Source organism: Prorops nasuta, unplaced genomic scaffold (assembly GCF_024137725.1).
Source record: "Prorops nasuta isolate Cenicafe-Biocafe unplaced genomic scaffold, Cenicafe_Pnas_1.2 PNAS00033, whole genome shotgun sequence".
Classification (NCBI taxonomy): Eukaryota; Metazoa; Arthropoda; class Insecta; order Hymenoptera; family Bethylidae; genus Prorops; species Prorops nasuta.
The window spans coordinates 2,379,785-2,401,712 of NW_027116830.1; the positions used below are offsets into that span (position 1 = coordinate 2,379,785).

General features: G+C 30.7%; 1 protein-coding gene across 4 annotated transcripts; it reads left to right on the forward strand.

Annotated features, from left to right (window-relative positions):
- Positions 1-535: 535 nt before the first annotated feature.
- On the forward strand, positions 536-21,904 carry LOC136783233 (serine-rich adhesin for platelets-like). 4 transcript variants are annotated; one of them, XM_066743198.1, is made up of 5 exons: positions 536-553; positions 3,017-9,127; positions 9,209-12,418; positions 13,531-13,770; positions 13,914-21,904. In XM_066743198.1, the coding sequence occupies exons 2-5, from the start codon at positions 3,107-3,109 to the stop codon at positions 13,977-13,979; spliced, it is 9,537 nt and encodes a 3,178-aa protein (XP_066599295.1). In that variant the 5' UTR covers positions 536-553; positions 3,017-3,106; the 3' UTR covers positions 13,980-21,904. The 4 variants fall into 4 exon arrangements, with proteins under 4 accessions (XP_066599295.1, XP_066599292.1, XP_066599294.1 ...); XM_066743195.1 differs by having other exon boundaries at positions 3,017-8,770; positions 8,849-12,418; XM_066743197.1 differs by having other exon boundaries at positions 3,017-8,770; positions 8,852-12,418.
- Positions 21,905-21,928: the final 24 nt, after the last annotated feature.

A 21,928-nucleotide genomic window follows, 5' to 3' on the forward strand; every position in this document is an offset into this window, starting at 1 on the left:
TCTTTTAAGGCTGACCTTAAGGGTCACCCTTAAAAAAGCCGCAACGTTCACAATACATATACATACTATAATACGTGTTACATGGAGCTATTTATTTTCGTTTTACACTTCAAAGTTTAGGCAGACTCGTAATTTACAATCCAGCCGACATTCAGTGGCCTCAACTGCTAAGAAAAATACGCTTTTGATTGGGTAATTTTAATTGATTAACCAATCATAGGCGTATTTTATTTAGCAGATGAGAGCGCTAAGTGTCGGCTGAATGCACCTATAATAATACCTTTTACATGAACTATTTGTGTATGTGCATTTGAGTTTTTATAATGGAACACACTCTTAAGGGTCCTTTCCGTAAAATCCGATTATCAATTATTACCAATCATAAATACTCATTTCAGCTCCAAGAATTTCCGATTTCCTATAGCAGAGCCACTTACTATACAGTGTCATATAATTCAAAATGGTGGATTTGGCATCCCTGCTTAGTACATACGGTACATACTTAGTAGTCGTATTCAACATGGCGTATGTGTGCAGCAGGTATAACATGCAGGTAAATTCTTAATTATTTTGTTTTAAATTTCTTATATTTTTGCCACATTATAGAGATATGTATTGTAGTGAGGTTTTTTCTTGTAAGAAAAAGATAGGTCTCGATTGTTTTTGCTCAGGAACGTGTTTTAATATGAAAAATATGTGATCTGTGTCAAACGTTGTTATTCCAAGGTCTACGTAGGCATCTATACAATTTCATAAACAAATGTCGTAAAGAGTAATTTTTGGTGTTTTGTTTTACAAGATTTTGCAACGTCAGAATGTAAAATACGAAGAGAAATACTAAAATAATTTATGTATTGTGTGTCATGAAGTTTAATCCAGAAATTAGTTATACACATATAATTAGTTTGTATATATATGTGTTTGTACTGTTTCTATGCATGATGATGGTATACATATATTTTTCTTCTTCATTCTTAAAATTTATTAACTGTTTCCAGTTGCTACTAATAAATTAGGAATAAATGCTTAGTAAAAATTTTCTCATATTTTCTCCAATATTTAGATGCTATCCCAGCTAATATGAAAAATTCTTTTTGAGTTACATTTTGTCATTATAAATGTAGGTCAGCTCTAGAATTTCTAATGTTTTAAAAATGTTTTCGAATTATTTTTTGCTATCGTAAAATAGAACTCTAAAAACATTGTATAAGAATTTGTCATGCTAACTGGAATAGAATTAGAAGTCAGCAGAGAGTATCATAGTAGTTTTGTTACACTAATGTTATTTGTGTCATAGGGGTTTTTATAGTTAAAAAAATGTGATTTATTGCTGATTTTAAGTTTAATAAAGTATTTAAAAAAATAATTTTGACGTATAAGATTTCCTAAAATAAAAAGGTTGAATGGAGCAAGAAACTTAAAGGCCACATGTTCGTAGTTTAAATATCAAAAGAGTTATAGATTAACCCCTTGCTGCACAATGTTACATATATATAATATTTTTATCTTTGAGATTTTATATATTCCTACTTTATTTACAAGGTATAATTTTATATATTTAATTTTTATATTATCCTAATATATTTTACCTCTCCTAGTAATATCAGAATTTTTTTATTCTGCAATAGGTATTAATGATACATCAAAAAGGCCACAAATTTATGCATTTTTAAATGAAAATTCATGCATCAAAGGGTTAATTATGGTGAATTTGTAAAATTTAAAATAAAAAGGGAATTATCGAAGGAAACAACTTATAAAGTTTTTGGTCTGGGCCAATATTAATGATTTATTAACACTTCACTCCCATTGTAAGCTTATTTACCCTTTCAATGGCAAACAGAATTTCACAATTTGTGGACCCATACAGCAAGAAAAAAGAAATAATTTGGAAGTTACAAATGGAATGCAAAAGCTTGTTTAGCTGCTGAATATGAACTCGAAGTCAACATTCAAAATGTCGGATCTAGTTTAGAGGCCAAAAATATAGAAACTTTCGACGATAAGAACTCGGGGCAAAATGTACACCTATTAGGAAAGTATAGTGTAGCAGTTTCAGAAAAATTGTATACTTATTTGAATATTTTGATTTGACGAGTTGAAACTTAAATTCCGCGCCATCAGAGAAAAACTGTAGGTACCTGGGAATATTTTAATTACGTACGCTTTAATATCGTTGGCAGCTTAATTGAGCATGCCATTTCGAATTTTATAGTTTTGATCTCAAATTTGCATTTGGTAACCTAAAAAATCCTAGGACACTAGGTTTCACAACAACACTGTAAATTTCAATATTTTTCACTGCCATATTGAATCTGTTAGTTTAAATTTTTTTATTTTTACGTGAAATTCGTACTAAACGACCTACAAAACACTGAGATATTGTGTTTTAGGCAATACGTTCAGTTAATAGAAAAATAAACAATGTGTGCACTATTGCGTTAGTGCTGTCGAAGGAATTAATATTCCCTGTCTGAATGAGGCTAAACAGGAAAATCGAAAGAATGCATTATTTTTTCGATGAAAGGACACTTTTTGCGAAAATCAATAGCTTTATTGCACTTGCCAGGGAATTCAAGAAGCCGTATGTATATTTTTTATCGCAATTTCCCATATAGAAGCAGCTACGGTAAAATTGAATAACTTTACGAATGTATGAATCATAGCAAGCGATACAGCCACTTTATGCGCGCGTGTTCCTTTTAAACTTTTGGCAGTAAGAGCCGTACCGATTTCCCCCCTTAGCTCTTCACACATACATTTGCACATGTTATATTTTTGTTTTGTCGAAACTCGACTACTAAACAAGATTGTCAATAATACTATTTGGTACTCAGTGCATCTTTTAAAATGTGTGCTTTTTAAGAGTTGAATGTATATTGATCTTAATTTATTATTTTAATTTCTTATGGTTCAATTTATTTGGTTTGTGAAATAATATCAATAAGAATTTTCTTTATTTTTTGCTATTGAAATTAAAAACCTTAAATATTTATATTTTTTTCTTAATTTACAGGTCTTGGTCCTGCTAGCAACAGTAAATGAGCGCCATGTGTAAAAGTTAATAAGTGTTTCATACAGTATATGAGACTAAAAAAAATGTACAATGAACTACAGCAGAAATATGCCAAATTGGCATCAATATAATTCATCTCAATCAAGCATTACAGAAGCGGCCTCTAATGCTCAAAATGTAAATTCAAATCATTATGCATATGTTTCCAATATTAATCGACCCTCCTTAGGGAGCCATGAACAAAACTCTGAAGGAGTTGACAAACATCAAAATATTACTAATTACAATGCACGCCATTATCAATCACTTGCAAATATTTCAAATAGCCCTAATGGTACAGATAGCAATCTGCTATCATCTATGGTACAAGTGTCAAGATGTATGGGACATAACATTTCTCCAATTGCAAGGTCTGTGGGACATAATTTAAATGGATCTGTAGATCCAAGGACAGGGCCTATAAATATATTGAATGAAGAGTTAGGTTACAGAAATAACCAAATATCTATAAGTACAACTGTGCCTCATTTAAGTGGACCAAATCTTAATGTAAATAATCCTCCTAGCTCTGCAACAACTGGAAATATTCAAGGAAATACGTTACCAAATACAAGGCAAGCAATTCAACCTGCTTTTTTATCTTGTAAAGGATCGTGTTGTGTTCCTGAAAACAATATTAATTATCAGCATTGGGAAAAGTATGGCCAGTATCAGTCAAATATTCCCTATAGAAATAACATTCACACGGGTTATCAAGCAGAAAACCGGCGATATTTTGGTGAAGTAAATTTCAGAAAGGAAAACTATGACAATAAAGATGTATTGGGAGCTGCTCCACCTAATGTTGATCATAGACGAAATTATTCTGAATATAAACAACTTAAGGAGTCCATGACAACAGGAAATTATCCTTCATCTTCAGGAATATTATCAAACTATTCAACTCAAAATTATAATTTACCAAGTGAATATCATAAGTATCCATATTCTTTCAAAGATTATCCCAAAATGGGAGGAATGGGTATGCAATCTACAGAAGTTTTGAAACACCAGGAGCAAAATTTTATTACTCAACAAAAATATAATAATAAACCAGTTCATTATCAAAGTGAGGCAACTTTACCAAAAGGATTGCCCCATAATAATATGGACTCTAATATTATGTCATCATCACAAAATTCTTATTACAATTTGCAATATCCAGGAAATTTACATATGGAGTATTTGAGGGAAATTCAGGATCCTCCAGATGCCTCTTTAATGAATAAAGAACCACCACCTCCTGTACAACATTCTTCCCGCTATCAATTTTATCAACAAAAGATTGCAATGCAGAGGCACTTTATGGAAAATCATCTTAGAGAATATGCAAGGGTACCAGGATATCAAACTCAACAGAAATATAAAGAGGGAATACTTAGGTATAAAGAGATCTTAAAATTACAGCAGCCGAATAATCACCAAAATAATCTGCAGCTAAATTCTATAGTCACCACACCAGTTGGTACATCTATCCCACCAATCAATTTACAATTTGATCAGAATGGTACATTAATTAACTCTAATTATTTACCAGATTACTCAAAGCTACAAGTAATAAGCTCTGAGATTACACCAGAAAGCTTGACTAAAAACCAAAATAAATATTCTATAAATATTGCACATTCGGATCAAATGATTGGTCAATCTCAAAATGAAAAATCACCCAGTTGTGAGAAAATTATTCACAATCCAGAGAATCTTACTGTACAACAAGATGCTCAAGATCAAAACAAAAATCAAAACACGAATACTAATGAAAACATAAGAAATGAAACTAAAACGTCTAAGGAGTTTACTAATAAGCCAGAATTAGATGTTCGACAATTTTTAGCTAACTGGGATGAATCAGAAGAAGAGGATACATCAAATTTACCTGATGTGGTTCTAAGTAACAGTACACCAGTTGTCATAGTGGGCTATGAAAATATAGATTTATCAGTGAAAGATTTACCAGACATTCAAGATACTGAGCAGACAAGTATTTCCCTTAATAAAGTTACTTCTAAAAGACAGGATAAAGGGAAAATTAATGTCTTAACTTCTCAAGATTATTCAAACATGCAATATACACCAGCAGATAGTAGTAAACCATTAGAACAAATTACTACAGAAAATATTGTTAAATCTGGAAGCATAATGCAATGCTTAAGCAATAGTTCTGATGAAATACCAACTATTCATATAATTGACAGTCTTAAAATAGGTAATGTAATAAAAACTACTGGCAATGTAACAGCACAGGAAGAAACTACATTCTTCAAAGAGAGAGAATCATCTGCTCAACCTATTTCACAGTCCAAAGATAGCTTGAATAAAGTTAATGAAGCAGCAACTAAATCGCCATTATTTGAATCAGCAATCGAAAATGAGACTGAACAAAAAAGTGATCAAGAGTCTGTTGAAACTTTTAGAAAGCAAAGCAGTCTTACAAGCGAAGAATCCCATAATCCAGACGATATAAGTTTACCTGACTTACCCACATCAGAATGTACACCAATATCTACCACGCTTAATACGCCTATACATTCTGATAGTGAAGAATCTTCAGAGCAAGTCGAAGGCCTAAAAACTTCTACAAATCCTATAGAAGTTATACAAAACAGCCCAATGATTAGTTTTACACATTCACCTGTAAAAATGGAGCCTTATATGGTGGAACATTTAAATAATCAAAACAAAATAAAAGATAAAAAGCATGGAGCTTTAGAATTTGATTTTCAAGAAGAAATATCAAGTGGACCAAAGAGTGAATCATCTAATGTAGGTAAATCTAATAAGTGTTACAAAATGAAATCAGGTAAATCGAATAGGAAAAAACATTGCAAATTGAGTGAAAAAGAACAGAAAGATGCCTTAATGTTAAGAAAAAGAAAATCAAAAAAGATAACTTCTAAATATCATGGAACATCTAGCAACAAAGAGTTACTTGCAGCGACTGAGAATATTGCTTTACAAAATGCGGAAGCGTCATTGCGTAATGAGTTGTATTCTTCTATAGAGTTAAGTCAAAATATTGATATAACTCATAATATAATCCCATTAATACCAGACGAAGGAAATGAAGAGCCAAAACTGCCAGTGCCACCAATGGAAGACAATTGTTTAACAAAATTTATTAAAACCACCATGCCAATCACAAATCTCAGTGTTAGCAATCCTTGTGATGAAGAAAAGGTGGATAAAGATGACGATCCTTGGCTTCAAATGAAATGTGGCGATAAAGTTTTTGCTGTTATGTCAAACTCAGATAGTCCTAACAATACTGTTCAAGAGAAGGTTGATATAAATTCGGAGGATAAACATGACGATAGTTACAAAGAAAGAGAAGGATTGAATGTTTCTGATGTTTGCAGTGCTCATATGTTTGATTCATTAAATTCATCAGATATTCCTCATGAAAAATATTCAACTGTAAAATGTAAACCTAGTAAATTAAGCTCTAAAGGGAATTTACAAAAAGAGAAAGATGATCAGAATGTATATAAAACAGCCTTACTTGTTGGAGATAAACAACAGATTTCTCCAATTGTAAATCCTTCTTCATCAATAACTTTTGAAAAATCTGTTCAAAGTAAAGAGCATTTTCCAACTAAAAGCTTTGTTACCAAAAGTAATAACTCTAATTTTGAAATTAAACTTGCCAATGTTGGAATAAAAATTAAAGATAATGATACAGGAAAAGATTTATTATCCTTAGAGGAACATGAAAAAAATGATTCAAATAATACTTTAGATGCAATTAAGATTGAAATTAATGTATCACGCTCTGATCGTATACAACATAAAAGAAGGTCAAGCATAATGAAAATTAATGATGAAATTGTTCAACAACTGGCACTAAATTCCGATGATGATTCGGAATCTCCAAGTGCTCTGAAACATATTACGTTATTTCAGAAAGATAATGAGTACAAAGAGCCATCGGAGAGATCTAATAGCTGCAAAAAAATGGATGATTCAACGATTGGAGAAAAATTAATTAAGAGAACCGATAATGAAACAAAGTTTGTAACAATGGGTAAGCCAAACAGTGATAAAGAGCTTGTGATAAGCAAATCAATCTTCGAAGATATTTTATCCGAACCTTCGACTAGCAAAGAAATACCAAAGATTTCTCAGTTTACAGTTGTACAGGAAACGGAAAATATATCTGATAAAGGTAATAACGAAAAAGAGGTACGCAAAGAAAAGTCAAATGTAAATTTTGAGATGAGATCTAGCTTAATGAATTTAAGCAACACATTGAAATTAATGAGATTTAATCATAACATAAAAATGGGCGACAATACCATTGAAAATCCAGTCAAGGACACTAAGGACTACGGTTCCTTAATTAATCATTACGGCCTATCGCTAATTGAGTCACAGCCCGAAAACGGTAAGGAACCATTGGACACGTCGTCGATAATGGAGCCCTTATCGAAAAGGATTAATTTGAGAAGGAATGAAGCGAAAGATGCAATGCCTTTAGAAGCTGTAGAAACCACGAGAAACTCGTGTAGCAGTTATTCCAAGTTAGACGTTCGCTTTCTGAGCACATCGAAGACCACCAGCTCCAATCACAAAAATTTCTCTAACAAAATTCCTGATTTTGACTATTTCGAAGTAGATGGGAAGATCTTTTCTGACTACCCATCTAAAAAGAGCAGTGATCCAAACTTGAACTCGATAATTGACAATAGTAACAGTAATCTGCTCAAAAGCTCCAATGGCTTTGCGAATCCTATCTTTTCCAGCGTGGATAAGCTGGAAGATTTAAATACAGTTCCTGTTTATACTACCAAAGATGGTAAAATAACTTATAGTCCAAATCCAAGATTTACCTATCGCGAGTTGCTCTTAGAAGCATCCGATCAGTGTGAGTGTCAGCTGGCTTTCGAAGACGTACTGTTAACCGATCGTGGATGCAATAATAATCAGAGAGCCAATAAATTTTACAAAAAGAAGCATAACTTTTATTCCAGAAGGCAAAATTTTACCAACTACGACGAACCTAAAGCCCCGTGTAAGTTTTCGGCAAGGCAGTTTGACAAGCAACATGAAAACACCGAGCTCAATTGTAAGAAGAAGCATAATTATCATTGGAAGGATAGGGAATATCATAATGATAATGACTCCAAGAAAATATCATATAATACGACTTCGCTTTTAGACAAGGTTGAACCTATATTTAGTTCTAATTTAAAAGGCAATAAGAGTAAATTACTGTATGATGTCAAGGGGCATACAAATAAAATCGATAATTTAGGTTACCGTGATGAAGAGGCTGAAACTATTTTGTTCGATGCTGGTCTATTTTTAGAGAATAAAACTTCGTATCGCGAAGACACTAGAGAGGCAACTTACCTCTCACGCAATAGGATCATTATGGATAAAAATTTCAATCCTGAGAAAAAGGATTGGTCATTTAGAGACGCATTCCCAACACCTTCTTCGACGGTATCCAGTCAGTTTTCGTTTAAGGAGAAGCTATCCGATAGCTACTTAATTAGTTTTGAACAGAGTGCTGTCGACAGATTAAGTATATGCTCTGACAATACATCGATGAAAAAAGATTGCGAATCTTTTAGCAACGATATTTTTGAATTAAATGAATTTTCAAATTCTATGAACATTATCGATGCTTCGACAAAGTCGCCTTTGGATGAAAAACGTACATCTGGGTCCGTGATGCCAAAGTCACCTATTTTGGGTAATGAAATGGTAAATGAAGTAAGTTCTCTTAATGATAAAAGTTCATTACCGCCAAATAATAATGAATTGATAGTTATAAATAATTCTTCCTCAAAGCAGAAGGACTTTTTACAATTGGACGAAGCACCCACCATTGAGAAGATTAGCTGTTCTATGGAAGAAAATGATCCAGTTGAAGAGATGGAGTATTCTTTTCGAGCGGAAAGTGTTTCGCCCCCGAAGCTATCAGCTGAATTGGATCTTGAGGGCTTCGCACAAATGGATACAGGGAAAACGTCGCAGCATCTTAGCAAGGATAATAAATCTCTGACTGAACATCATCGTAAAGATAATTCACCCGATGATGTCAGTACCAAGAAAGAGCTTATGTACGAGGTGAATACAGCATTTGTACAATCAAGCTTTAATCAAATGTTTGAAAATGCTGAAAACGATAAGTGTTCAAATGTTCTTCAGGACTCTAAGGTTTCTTTGAATGTTCAAGCAAATGTACAACTGGAACACTACACTTATGAGCCAAATGCAATCCCCTCGGATTTAAACTCTAGCAGTGATTGTTTCAGTACAAACTTTTCTGAGTACCACTTGGATGACAAGAGCCAAGGTGAGGTAGGGGTTCTTGCTTTGTCCCAGGAAGCACCAAGTGTCGATGAATCAGATAAAATGGACAACACTGACAAAATGCCTGTTTTATTAGCAGAAAATGTCGAACCGTATTCACAAATCATACATAAATCTGATGGTTCAGGGCCATCTAGATCGTGCAGTTTGCCAAAGCTAGAAAAGTTTAAGTTTCAAAAGCGAATCGAAGACGAAGAGCATCGTGCTTCGAACAACCCTAGATCCGAGTGTTCGAACTATGAAAAAGTTGGCTCAAAAAGCTGTAACATAAATTTTAAGTCAGTTCCAAAGCTAGTTATAAAGAAATCCGATACTAATCCCAAAATTGTCTCTAAACTTTTCTCGTCCAAGAACTTTGAAGTTGATGATAGCGCAGAGTCAAGAAAAGTACCAAAAATGATCATTAGAAACGCAAGATCACGTCCTGGAACGCCAACGATAGAAGAAGTACCAAAGAACGCGCATTACGTTAAATATTCAAAAGTAGAGGAGGACGCGTTTCAAGGTCACAGCCAAGAAGAAACCAAAGAAAAGACCAACGAAGAGGTTGACAGTGATTCTGATAGATCCACACAGGGAAAAACTACCTTACCGATGGAAATAACATCCGATGATTCTCCCATATTCAAAGTAAAAAGTAAATTAAAAGAATTCAGAAAGGAGAAGAAGAAGAAGAGTGAAAAACCTGAATCATCTCTAGAAAATAAACGCGATGAGAATCGTAAGCATGTTTCTAGATGTTCAAAATATAGTCATGCCTCTAGTTACGAGAAATATTTGACTGAAAGTGTAAGAAAAAGAAATAAGTCATTAAAATTAAAATTACGAAAACAGATTTCTGATAGGTCGACGTCTCCTGAAATGAGCAAAAGAAAATATTTTGAGACTTTAGACTGTACAAGCAAAAAAAGCAAAAAAGTAGGAAAAGAAGAAGACCATCAAATAAAATATTTGTCAGAGACGAAATATTCTATGGACAGTGCAGAAGAGAAGATACCTAAGGTAATAATAAAACGATCTTCCGCGAATGCCGAATTTAAATGTGAAATAAGCAAAGATGCTAAGGGCATTGTTGACAAAAGTATAAAATGGCAGCCAGAGGTAAAACTGGAAAGATCACCAGCTCTCGATCGAATCGTAAAAGAGCTGAAAGAGTCAAAGCATTCTTTATCTCTGTCAGCATTAAAAGATCTGAATATACTTTTCACAAAAGCTGTCGATAAAACATTCGATCGACAGAAGAAGTTGTTTAGGTCGAATTCAACTTCAGACCTTTCTCCTAATAAAATTAAACACAGACGCTTGTCAGATTTCTATTATAATAGCAAACTGTACTCAGATGCTAATAAGAATGAAACACATATAATTACAGTAAATGACAACAAAACCAATATTGATGGAGCTAAACAGGGTGAATCTCCATTCATAGAGAGAAATTATGATGATTTGAAAGATGTATCGCTGTATCCAAGTCTTCAAAAATCTATTATCCTTAGTAATACTGAGAACTCTGAAGAGTTTTCCACAAAATGCAACCTTGACGCGGAAATTAAGAAGGAAGATGAAGATAACAATAATCTTTTTATGGAGCAACCTTTATCATCCGCGTTTAATCCTTGCTTTATTAAAGAAGAATCAGTAGTGATAGAAACAGATAACGAATACTCAACTGAAAAAACAAGCATCACACCGAGTTTTCCTGATTTGGAGGAAGACAAATTTGTAATTAAAGTTGACTCCTCAGATGAAAGTCAAACGACTATAGAAATATTGCCAGCATCCCCATTAGCCACTGACCAAAATGTCTTGAGTCCTCGACTCTGTAGCTTTGAAAATATTGAGTATGGACAATTATACTCTGAAGATGCAATTCCAACGCAATTCGAGTTAGAATTAGAAATAACGGATAATAGTAATATAGATCCTTTAGAAGTTCCTATACCAACACATGTTGATGTGAATCATCATAATAAAGATGAGGTACAGGATTTTAATGCATTTACGAAGCATTTAAGGAAGAACAGATATTCCTTGGATAGCGCTATCGATTCTTCAGAAAAAAATAAAGTGTCATCACAGTCTTTGTTAAAAGACAATATAAATAACAACAAAAGAATTCATCAGCGTGCAACTGGTTCATCCGATAACATTTGCTGTAATGATCACTTGATGAAAGAAGTTTTGGCTGCGAAAGATGCATTAAAAAAATGTTTATCCAGATCATCGAATGAAAGTAGTTCAAAAACTAAAGGAAGACTAAAGACTGCAGCTGAGAAAAAGCAAGGATCTTGTTTTAGCACTGGTAGTCTTTCAAGTTTTGGCGAACCTTACACAATAAATGCTGGCATTGAACAGAATTCTACTGAAAAAAATCAAAGAGAGGACAAGGTAGATTCTGGATCTAGTATTCGTAAATCTGAGAAAAGGCATTCCAAATCAAATATAACTTCAAATGTAAAAAAGAAAATTAAATTAAAACATCACAGTAGAGATGAAGACTACAGCTGTTCGGTAGATGATATCAGAATCAAAAGTCCAACTTGTAATTTTACACCGGTATCTTTAACAAGTAAACAGTACAGTGCGAAAAATACTACCCTGAAGGGTAAAGTCCCAGATAATTTATTAAAGGAAAATGATTGTGTCATGAAGGGGTCGATTGAGAATGAAAGTATAAACAGCAAGAAATCTAATGTCATGTCGGATCAAGAACAAGGTAATACATATCTTTTTAATGAAACTTCAACACTCCTCAGCTCTGACGAACGTAAACGCAAAAAAAGGAATACCACGAAAGCAACCGAAGATATGCCTATTCTGGAACCAGAGATTGCAGATTTTGATCCCTGTTTAGATAGGGACTGCTCAAGGTCGCCGCCTGTTATAACTAATCAAATCTGTATTGAGAAAAATACGGACAGAGAGAGTGCTAAGGAAAAAGATGTCAACTTGAGAGAGAAAAATAAGATACTTGATAGCCATTGCATGGATGAAAGCGAATTAACTATTGCGGATATTATAGCTCAATTAGCTTTTCACGAGAAGGTAATAAAAGTTATTTTAACAATAATACTATCATTCACTAGTCAGATAATCGATTTTAAGTGTAAACAAAAGCGTATATAAGATTGATAACACATTTAGTGTTAATTTCTTAGCATAAATTTCCCTTTACATATGAAGATTATTTTTCTTATTTCTCAAGAAACTAAAATTATCAAAAATTTAATATTGTTTCTACAATTTTACCAAAATATAGTTGTGATCGTAAGTAGCGTCTCGTACTAAATTTTCTGATAGTCTAAAGTTTTAGGGGATATTTCAGTTTTTTAAACAGAAATGTTGATCATTTTCAAAACGTTGATAAATCAATAAAAAAATTCAGTAAATAACGTAGTCATAGAATAAAAATGTTAGTAGTTTATAATATATCGAATCTCGTAATCTTTTAATCCTATTACTACTCGACCCATTTATCCCTTGACCTCATACATAACTTTTTTAATCTATATAATCTAAAATTTCCGTAACCACTCAATCTTAAAATAAATGACAAATTACAGATCACTAAAAGTCGGGCCATCCTGTATATGTGTCAGAAGAATTATATAACAAAAACAATTTTTATTTATTGATTTATCAGCTCTGTTAAGATGATTAGAATTTTTGGTCCAAAAGGGGGAATGTCTTTTAATAACTTTAATAGTAATTATTTCCTGCATTTAATAAAAATTAAAATTTTAAAGAAAATATTGTGCAGAATTTTTGAAAGTCGTCGAACTGTTTTGTTATTACTGTAAGTTGTTGCAAGTACTAAAATTCTAAAAATATGTTATATAAAATACGCTGTCAGTACCATCAGTAACTTTTGCATTAATAAACAAAAATAGCTCTGTGAGGTGCAGAACTGATCAGAGACGCCTTTGGCGTGACGTCATCGCGCCTCGGTGCACCTGCTTCCGGTAAAGAAAAGTGGCCAAAACGCTCCTTTTTTATAGTTAATATCTTGAAAACCATAGACACAATTTTCATGCGATTTTGGATTCCTTTATTTGGGACACCCTTGCGAATCTACCCTTTCAAAGTCGTTCAATGATATTCATATACCCACTATGATTAATTAAATATAAAGTTTAATTTCTGTATTTTTTGTACAGGCAACTATAAGGAGCAGGCGATATTGTACCTTATGTGAGAGATGGTTTCCAACAGCTGCGAGGCATCGTAGACATTTAACTGGTTATCAGCACCGTCATACAGAGTTAGTGCAAAGAAGAACGGTTCATGCACTTTTCATGCTCTTTACAGGAAGACCCTGTCCAAGGCTTTTGCCTGCCAATGTTGCACGTACGGATTGTAGTCCTGGAGAGCTAACTCCATTACAAATAGCTGTCCAAGTAAAACATTTATATTTATTTATAAACAATACTTATTTAGTGTGCAGTATAAGCACAAGAAATATTATTATGTAAATTACAAGCAATCATCAATTCATACATCTGCAATTGGCTGAAATATAATTCAATTATTATATTTTCAGGATGTCACAGCATGTATAGACAATGTACAGAAAAACTTAAATGAAACGACTGACATTAAAAAATAATAATGGGTTAGTAATTTGTACAACACTTTGCTCTGAACAGGTTGTAAGTATACTAAATATTTTGATTTTAAACTTGCATACACCAATCATAATTGAAAGAAGATTTTGCTGAGAATATTATATTTTAATTGTAAATAAGATGGCTGTTATTATCATTGTACGATGGAATGGGTTGATGCTATGACCGATTATATTTAACAAGTTAACTTTTATGATTATGTTATCTAAATAAAAAGATGGTTATTAGTTAGTTAATTATATTAGTACAGAAAGAATATAAAATTAGATTTTATTCGTTAATTAAAATGACTATGAAGGTTTGCATTGAATAAGTATTGAAATTTTAATCTTATAATTATTTCTTTCAAATTTTATATTTACCATATAGAAAAAATCTCATATGAAAGTAAACTATACATACATATACAGGGTGAATTTTTATCTTTGAACATCAATATGTCTTGAAAGGTAAAAACTTTAGAGAATACGTTTTGGATGAAAGGTGTTGGATTTCAAAAGCAGCATAAAATTATGCTATTGGTTTTACCTTCGAAGGTTTTCCGAAGGTCATACCAAATCATTTTGAGTATTTAAAATGATATCTTATACTTTTTATCACATACTCTTACAGCTTATCTCAAGAGCTTTTAACTTATTATTTCATCCAGTCTATTACTGGATATTTCAATTTAAAATTGCAAGTAGGTAAGTGACTATGCGTATGTTTGCATTGCAGTCACTTACACTACTTCATATTTACTACTTCTGAAAATATCTTCTCTGAAATACTTATTTTTTAAGATACTTCTCAATGTTCTAAGATAAAAAATTCTCACCTTATGCCGGATTGTGCAACGAAAATGTAAGAAAGGTATTTTTGAAGTAACACAAATGTTTTTCAGAAAATTGTTTGGACATGTCGAACGATACTTTGATTGGCGATTGTACTATCCCTAATATGCTAAACGGAAAAGATGATCAGCGGTATAGATTTTAAAACTATTTCAATCTTTTTAGCGATATTCTGCATTTTATTTTAATTTAGACAGTACTGACCAAGAAATAATATTCAGAAGTTGAGAAACTGTAGCTAAGCATTTAGCTTTCAAAAGGTTGGAGTATTTTTTTTTTTTCAAAAATATTTTTGCTTCTCGAATATACCTCTTTCATATATTTTCGTTGCGTTACTCTGTAAGGGGCGCTCAGTCTAAAGGTGCTAGTCTGGAAAATCTATATAGAAAAGAATATTTTACATAAAATATTTTAGAATAAATAATTTAGTAAAGTTGTATGCAATTACAACACTGTCTTATGATAGTATCACACAAACCACGTATCTGTAGTTATGTTGGTTAATTAGCACGTTGATAGTTACAGGTTAAGAGAGACACCAAAAAATTTGATAAAAGGTCTTTTTATTCAATATATTTCCTCGCTTATCTAGATTTTTCAAGCTGGCACCCTGAAACCGAACATCGTATAAATATATACAGGCTGTAGCAGAACACCAAGTGCTAGTCAAATATCTCTAATACTAATGGCTGTAATCATAGACATCACTCAAACTTAAGACCTTCGAAATCTACTGTATATGTTACATTGTTACATAGATTAAAGATTTCATAGGTCACTTGAGTTTGAGTAATATCTGTGAATATGACCATACGCATTTTTCGAATAATTCTTTTATCAGCGTATTTTTAACACATTAAAGAATCTATCGGATGGTGCTAAAGGTTTGACCTTGAAAAGTCAATTGAAAGTGACACAAAGGCTACCTTGAGTTTTTAAATGGAATTATATATTTTTTATTGCATATATTTTAGCTGATCGCGAGACCTTTGCAAAACACTACAGATTTATCATTTAATCAAAATGTTTCAGATTTAAATACTTTTCAATTTTTTTTTCATAGATATTGAAATTATAATATATTTACATTAGTATTAAACAAAATAGACTATGTGGAAATTGAATATGTAAATTGCATGTGAATGCTGGTGTATGTATGTGGCTTGGGTGTTTCTCACGTCTCAGCAGTACTTTAACTTAAAATACTATAGAAAAATTTTAAGACTATTATCTCATATACACTTGGATGAAATGGTAAATGCTATAAGCGAGCAACAATGAGAAATTTGCCCTATATGAATCATATTTTATTCTTTTTCTTGTATTATCTGCTACCAAAATTAACGATTTTGCTACAAATTAGCACTTTACAATCATGAGGCATTTTTTTAAATCATCCTGAGATTTTGATATATGACATATACATATATTTTTGTTAATTATTTGAATTGGTGTAACTTCCTTAAAACAAATTAATTTTTACTGATAGTTATTAGAAAAAAAAATACTGATATGATCCATTACAGGTCTAATTTCTCTGTTTTATCTACCTATGGCATTTATTTAGTGCTTTTCTAAAATCTGTCAGGTCAACTAAAGGAATTGCAATAAAAAATATAGAAACCCATTGAAATAAACGCCAATAATCTTGAAATACAAAAAATATAGCAGTGAAAAAAGATTCATTTCCTTTAAAATATGAGTCTTTTCAGACAAATTAATCTGTTCTATTAACATTTCGTGTACCTGTAAGTCTGGCAGAGAAATGAACCCGTAACACTTTGATTGAATCACTCTGTATATGCAAAATTCTATCAATTTTTTTTTAATGAAACTTTAACCACCAGTTAATTGTGTTAAAATGTTGAGCACGAGAGGAACTGTTTCATATATATATATATATATATATATATATATATATATATATATATATATCTTTTGAACTTAGATGAGATAAATACAATTTTTAAAAAGCAGTCTAAAAGAATTAATGTGAACTACTTTATAGAAAATATTCGGTTTACCTCGAGGTGTGTTTGCCTTCTAAAGAAATATCTCACGTCCAAAACATATGTGCATATTATCAAATATACATTAAGGTGGCTTCAGTTCTGGTGTTGTATCAATGAGTCTCTGTATAAGAAAGTAATTTATTTTGATAAATCTAATGAAATGTGTTTAAATGCATCAGAGACTTTTTCTTCTTACATAAAAAAAATTTGTTAGTAGATAAAACAGATGTAACTACTAAGAAAACTCAATAATTCTATCCATTTTTCACCTTTTTATATAATTCTTGTTTTTTAGATAAATTTCAAATTTTTGTATGCTATATTTACCTATGTAAAAAAAGTTGAAACTACCTTTTTGAAACAGCATATTTTTGTATATTTGAATATAATGAACTTTCATTATTTCTGCCATAAAGCTACATGTTAAAAGTAATTTTTTAGAAAATTGTTCTGTATAATTTGGTTAGTAACCCTATAATTTGTTGATTTTACAGGGTTAAAAAGTTTAAATTTCAAAGAGCATTTTAACAAAGTTTAAATAGTATCTATCTTTTCATAAAAAAAATTCTTAAGCCACCTTAAAGTAATTGAGATGTATGAGCGTATTATAAACGTATATAGAGTATCCGAGCCACCCAACTGTTTGTTTTTATTATGAAAATGAAACATTTTAAACTGCAGTGTTTGGCTTAAAGAGGGATGCGCGAAGATACTGCTAGTTTGACCTTAAAGCATAATTTTGAAGTCACAAAAAGGAATTTATTAAATGGTGTATTTTATAGTGTATTGTCACATAATGGTATACAGCTGGTATATTAAAAACTCCTCAAAACATCGTGAAGATGTACCAATTTTACCATAACACATACGATATATTTTAATAAAAGTTACACAAGGTGTTCATACAGTCCGCCTGCTCTCATTATTTTGGAAATTATGCACTTTTCATAGAAATAAAAAAAAGGGTTTTTTATTTTCCTTAAAATCTAGTAGACTTTTGTATCAACATACAAGATAAATTCCCTTAAAATTCAAAATTAAAGCATGTTGTTACACACGTTTCAAGTTCAGAGTTGCCAGAAATAGGCAATGCAATCCTGCATAATGAATACATTTTACATGAAAGCACAAATATATTTTATTAAACCCTTTAATGTGGCCTTGAAATGTTCCTTTTAGATCAAGCTAACAGTATTGTCCTCTGACATTCTGAGTGAAACAACCATATGTGATATTTTTTAAACTGTTGTTTCGAAAATAATACCTAAGGATGGACAAATAGTTTAGAGCATTACATCTACTATAAGGTCAACTAATTAAAATCTTACAAAGCATATATACGTAAGAAGATGTTTATTTCCATATTTATATTAAAGTTATCAAAATAAAAATTTGTATAAGATCTCTCTCCATTAAAATAATAATATAATATGGAAAGACCTCATGCACAAATTTAATATCTTTTATAGTTATGGAAAGAAACATCTTACATTTATGCTTCAGGGAGTTTTTAATGGCAAACCTTGCATATATAATATATATTTGAAGTATCACATTATTAACGAGTTTCTTAATATACGATTTGAATATTACTGCTTTCAAATTTTGTATATAGTGGTTTTCAATTTTTACAATTATTTCTTCAATTAATAGTATAATCTTTTAGTACCTTAGTTTCTAATAGTTTTGGCAAAAGTAAGGAGATAAGATCTCAAAGACTTCCCAAATTTTATGTCATACAAGCATTTAGCGTTTATTCTTTTAACTATTGTTCACTATTAATATTTTAATGCATTTGTTTTCATATTTTATCCCCTATGCAGTATATATACCTTCAATAAGTTGTTATTTCGATCTGATAATTTATTGTTAAATAACTGAAAGAAAGGGGTGTTTTCATGATTCTATTTTACACCTGTAACTGAAAAAAGACATGCTTTTACAATTATTATTATTATTATTATTGTTGTTGTCTGTAGTACGTACAACGAATGTTGTAACTTCAAATTGTGTTTTAAAAAATTATCATTCATTTGTCCATATTTTCAATATTTACTGAAAACAATGTAAATCCTTAAATCACTAGTTCCTGACTTCTGGAAAGTAGAAATGTTACTAACATTAAGAGGCTATAAAGACAGTAACTTCATACAGGGTTAAATGATTGCCTAACAATCATTTGTCTACTTTTTTAATTTATGTAGCAGTTAATAAAATTTTGTTTTAATCAAGTATAATATGTAATTGGTAGGATATTGTGTTGTTAATTAATGTTTTTCTTTCTGGTTTCATATTTTATCGCACGAGTGCCTTACGATTAAGCCTATAGTATTTATGATATTGATTAAAATGGACTAAACCAAAAATGTGTAAAATTCATTGAAAATAGAGCTATGTATTTATTACAAATATAAATGGAGTTCATTACTTAAAACGCCTTACAGTTTGTACAGAAGAAAATGTTTATCTCAGCAAATACTTTTGAATTGATTCTATACAAAAAATTTGGTATATCTATAGTTATGAACATAAATGTCTTCTTTCGTTTAAGCTCTAGGGCGTTTTAAATGGCAGATCCTGCATAAATAATATAACATTAAATGTATATAAGATATGCTAAAAATTATGAGAGAATGTCATTATCAGCTAATTTTGATTGTTAAATTGCACTAGCAATTGGACAAAATGCAATTCATTATTTTATTATAAAATCGAAAAACATTTTTTATTCAAAGGCAAAATGTTTTTCTTGTAATATACACCTTTGAAAAATTGAAAATGTTCAATATACCTGTTCCTTTTATTGTTGTGACTAAACAGGTTGTATACCTATTGGCTTATTAACAATGGACAAATGTATTAATTAGGATAGTATGAATAATTGTACACAAAAATAATCTTCTTTTATCACTTATTTTTAAATCTTGCTTTTATATTTAAGAAGATGTAAAAGATTAAAAATTGCTTAATTCGAAATTTCGTATTAGTCTTAAAAGTAGTCCGACAGTTTGACCAATAGAAGATTACGGATTGCTTTGTCAATAAAAAATGTTTCAAATTAAACAGTTTTTAATCTTCAATAACACTTCTTCATAAAGGAATAGATTTAAAACTGATATATGAACTGTTTTTTATCATTATTTATACCATCCAAATGTATAGAATTGGACATACTTAACCGGCCACTTGGTATATAACTACAACAAAAAATTTAATTTCTTACTTTATATATTTTTATCATGAATTATTCTAAATATTTTAAATCAAATTGGTACTCTACATCACAACTGCTAATAGTGCTGCTTTACAGCCAATTTAAACCAAAACACAATCACGTATCACATGTATATACACAGGATCCTTGATTGACTTTGGCTGTGAAAGAGCAATTCCTGGCAACTCTGCTCTACAGTGTAATATAAAGTTCATTTATTTTTTTATCTTACAAATATGTGAAAAACTTGGTCTCCTCTCTCATAATTGAAGCATGATTTGTATAAACATTATAAAATTGTTGCATATTACTTGTGCCTACATCTTTGAAGCGTTATGCGTCGTACTTGAAAGTTTATATATGTTCAATTTTACTATTATAAATTGTATTACGTATTTATTCCATAAGATATATTTAATTAAAAATTTATACAAATATTGATGCATATTTATGTAGTATTTTTAAAGATAGATTTATCATGAGCTGAATACATATAATACATAAATGAAAGATACTGTATCACATTGTAAAGTATGACAATTTTACAGGGAAAGAATTATTGATCTATTGTTTAAATATAAATTTTAACTCTTATGTAACACTCGTATGAAACATGCCGTGAGAAATTGATTCGACAACCTTTCAGTTAACTTTGCTTCATATTTTTTTTTCACCAAGTTTTTATACTACATAAAACACGAAGAAGATTATTCAATTTTCTACAGTGTGTGTAGCCTACTGAATCAATTTGACATTTCAAATTATTTGTACCTAAAGTTGCAATAAAAAAAGTGAAATGCAAAAAGAGAACAATTGAAGCGTATAGCTGCAAAAAAGGACGTTTTCACTGTTTTTGTTTTGTTTTCAAAACTATTTTTGTTGGATTTTCTTGTATAGAACATTAATATCTACAGTAAAATATCATTTTATTTCGGATTGTAGACAGAATCACTTTTTATGAGACGAAAAATAGGGCGTGATGCATCTATGCAGTGTAGGTAAAATAGAAAATGTTCTTTTCTATAAAAAATTATTTTTATTCTATTTGCAACATAATACTATTCCTTCAAAAATTCAACCTAAATAAGTTTGAATAAATTATTTAAAAATAAAATAAAAGGCCATACACTAGCAGCTTATTTAAGCATAGTTTTCGATGGATCAGTGTAAAGTTTAAGGATCTGCATCGCCAGCAGATTGCTCAAATGTCCTGAATTAATATTTGTTTATATTTCACATAAAAATTATTTTGTTTAGGTCATTTAGACGATCTATTGTTACATAAGGGTTAAATTGAATAGCCTATCTCTGTTTTTTAGTTGAATAAGGTAATGATATAGTTACCTGAAATTTAAATATCTGCGCTAATGAAATAATCTTTCGTCTAATTAATATTGTAAAAGAAAATTATTTTAAAAAGGCTTAAATTTGTTTTGTACAAAATTATTAAAATATTAAATGAAAAGCGAGTCAAATATGTTGTAATAATTGTGCGTGAAATACTTACAATATAATTCATTATGTGATTTTAAAGTTTGCATTGTTTATAATACATGGTATAACCGTGTGCGTGTGCGTGTGTACATACGTATGCTTGTACATACAAGTTTCTTATCATTTCGAAAGCAGAACTAAGTTTAGCAAGTATATATGCTTTTTTGATCAGTAAAATACTTCTGTGTCTTATATCACACATTTAGAAAAATATTACTATTACCATATGTTATTCAAATCAATTAAGTAATTAATAATATATACTTGCTCTGCTTCGTCTGTTGAAGATCAGATAAAACTATCACATGTGCATATTTACAACCGTTGAAAATTTAATAAAATATTATTATACGCTATAATATTTATTCTTTTTCCTT

Coding starts and splice junctions, on each gene's coding strand:
- LOC136783233 (XM_066743194.1), top strand. CDS start 3,107: ATGAACTACAGCAGAAATATGCCAAATTGGCATCAATATAATTCATCT. Junction 12,419..13,530: donor AATTAGCTTTTCACGAGAAG/GTAATAAAAGTT, acceptor TTTTTTGTACAG/GCAACTATAAGGAGCAGGCG. Junction 13,771..13,913: donor CATTACAAATAGCTGTCCAA/GTAAAACATTTA, acceptor TTATATTTTCAG/GATGTCACAGCATGTATAGA.